Source organism: Crocuta crocuta, unplaced genomic scaffold (genome assembly GCF_008692635.1).
Source record: "Crocuta crocuta isolate KB4526 unplaced genomic scaffold, BGI_CrCroc_1.0 scaffold186, whole genome shotgun sequence".
Lineage (NCBI taxonomy): Eukaryota > Metazoa > Chordata > Mammalia > Carnivora > Hyaenidae > Crocuta > Crocuta crocuta.
The window spans coordinates 4879322-4881598 of record NW_027551569.1 but is presented as its reverse complement, the minus strand read 5'-3'; the positions used below and the strand labels follow the sequence as shown (position 1 = coordinate 4881598).

At 63.4% G+C, this 2277-nt stretch overlaps 1 protein-coding gene across 1 annotated transcript in view; it reads right to left on the bottom strand.

Annotated features, from left to right (window-relative positions):
* Nucleotides 1–327: 327 nt before the first annotated feature.
* IRF2BPL (interferon regulatory factor 2 binding protein like) overlaps nt 328–2277 on the bottom strand; it is a 2941-nt gene continuing 991 nt past the window's right edge. The window contains exon 2 of the mRNA XM_077750644.1: nt 328–2274. Coding sequence (XP_077606770.1) covers nt 400–2274 — 1875 coding nt within the window. The 3' untranslated portion in view covers nt 328–399. The remainder of the gene's footprint in view (nt 2275–2277) is intronic.

Genomic DNA, 2277 nt, shown 5'->3' with positions numbered 1-2277 from the left:
GGGAGCAACACTGGCTTTGGAAAAAAAAAAAAAAAAGTCATTTTCTTTTGTTGTTTTTTTTCCTTTCAGAGAGTGCATAACATTTACAAAAATACACACCGGCAGCAGTCGTTGCTAAGGGCTATTAATTCGGTACCTAGGCAAACACTCCTGCCACCAGATAAATGCTACCGAAATGATGCAAATGACCCAACCAATATTATACTGCTTAACACAAACCAGCTTATCCTTCAAATGAAGAAGTTACATACCTTTTGTTTCAAAATATAGAAACATACGACGAAAATAATGTCTATACATAAGACTAACTTTTTGCAGTTNGGGGCGAAGGGTGGGGGAGGGGCCCTCTGGATCGGAGAGGAGCTGGTCAGGGGCAAAAGGAGGTGGCTGTCTTGCGGTTCAAGGGTCTCTCTCCTTTTTCACTTTAACATCTCCAGCTAAGATCGTCGCGATTTCGCCCTGCATGAAGGCCCAAGGTACATTCGACCCAACCAGGGGGCATTTCTCACCGCTGGGGCAGTATACCTCGCCGGTGGCCCCCTGGGCCTTGATACTCTCTCTAGAGCAAGGGAAACAGAATTTGTGGCTGGGGACGGATGGGCACTGAACGAAATGCGTGTCCTCCAAACGTTCGTGGCAAATGGTACAGCAGAGGGGCCCGCTGTTGGCCATAGGGGAATCCGGAATGTTTTGGGGGTGCACTTGGTCCATGCCCGGGTGGGTGCTAGGAGGCGGGGGCGCCACCTGTAAATTCAGGTCCCCGTTCCGTGACGCCAAGCGACGCTGCCCCGGCACCGAGGCCGGTGACACCGGGCTGCTGCTGTTGCGCCGCGCCGACGCAGTGGTGGAGTGCACGGAACTGCCGTCCTTGGGCGAGTGCGCCGTGCCCAGAGTGTCCGCCACCGACATGAGGGCGGCCATGGGGGACGGGCCGTTCTGAGGGGCTGACTCGGGTGGGGTGGTCCGGTTGGAATGGGGTCCCAGGGGGGGAGGCGGCGGGGGCGGACCTCCAGCGGCATGCCCCGGTGCCGCAAAGCCCCCGGCCGTCATGGTGAGCTTTAGTGCCTCGCTCTGGTTCGCCATCCACTGCTGCCTCTGCTGCTCCTCGCCCAGCTTTAGGGCGCCCTCGGCGGAGTCCGGGGGCTCGGGAGACGCCTTCCTCTTGCGAAGACTGGCAGCTGTGCCCCGGCCCGAAGGGGCGGCAGGCGGCAGGGCCCCGGTGCCCGGGGGCGCGCTGGGGGCGCGGCTTAGACTCACCAGCGCCGTGGGCAGCATGGGGCAGCTGGCGTCCAGGTAGGGCTGGGGTAGCATGTCGGCGCCGGGCACGCCCTCCTTGAAGAAGCGCACGGCCTCAGGCAGCAGATCTCCAAGGAGGCGCCAGTCCCCGGAGCCGTGCTTCTTCTCGTACTCCAGATACTTGAAGCCAGAGGAAAGACCCCGACCGAAGTCCTTCATACAGTCCTGGTACATCTGCTTGGCCACGCCAGATGCGCTGGAGTACACGTTGCCTGAGCCCGTGGGATACTCGATGAACAGCTTCAACTCGTAGTCCATGCCGGGCTTGGAGACAGCATCGAAGGCGAAGACGCGGCCCAGCAGCGAGTGGTCCTTCTTGAAACGCACCTCGTAGGGCGTGCAGCCAGCCAGCGTGAGCAGCGTGTCGCGGACCATCTTGGGCTTGTTGGCCCACTCCTCTGCGCGGTTGCGCAGGCTCTCGCTCAGCTCGGCCAGGGCCTCGGCGTTCCGCTGCTTCTCCTTCAGCTCGCGCTCCTGGTCCGTGCTCGACACCGAGCCGGGCCTTTTGCCGCCAGCACTCACACCCACCTCGGCCACTGACGACGAGGTCGAAGACGACGCCGAGGACGACGCGGCCGATACGCCCGGGGCGCCCCCAAGACAAGCGGGGCCCCCGGGCGCCCCTGGGGGCGCGGGCGTCGGGGGCCCACGGCTGCCTAAGCCGTGGGGCGGCGGGGGGGGCAGCACGGCAGCACTGGCCGGGCCGTTAAGCAGCGTCTGCGGCAGCAGGTTGGGGGGCACCGTGAGCTGGGGGCCTCCACCACCCCCCGGATTGGGCAGCCCCGTCACTAGCCCACCGTGCGTCCCGCGCCGAGACGCCACCGACGCCGCGGCTGAAGAGGAGTTGGGGCTCTGGCGGTTCAGCTCCGGGGGTCCCTCCTCCGGTGCTGGCTTGGGGAAGCCATTGGGGCCCCCCAGGCCGTTGGGCAGCCGCGCGGCGTGGCTGCTGCTTCCCAGGCTCACCGGCGGTGGAGGGTACTC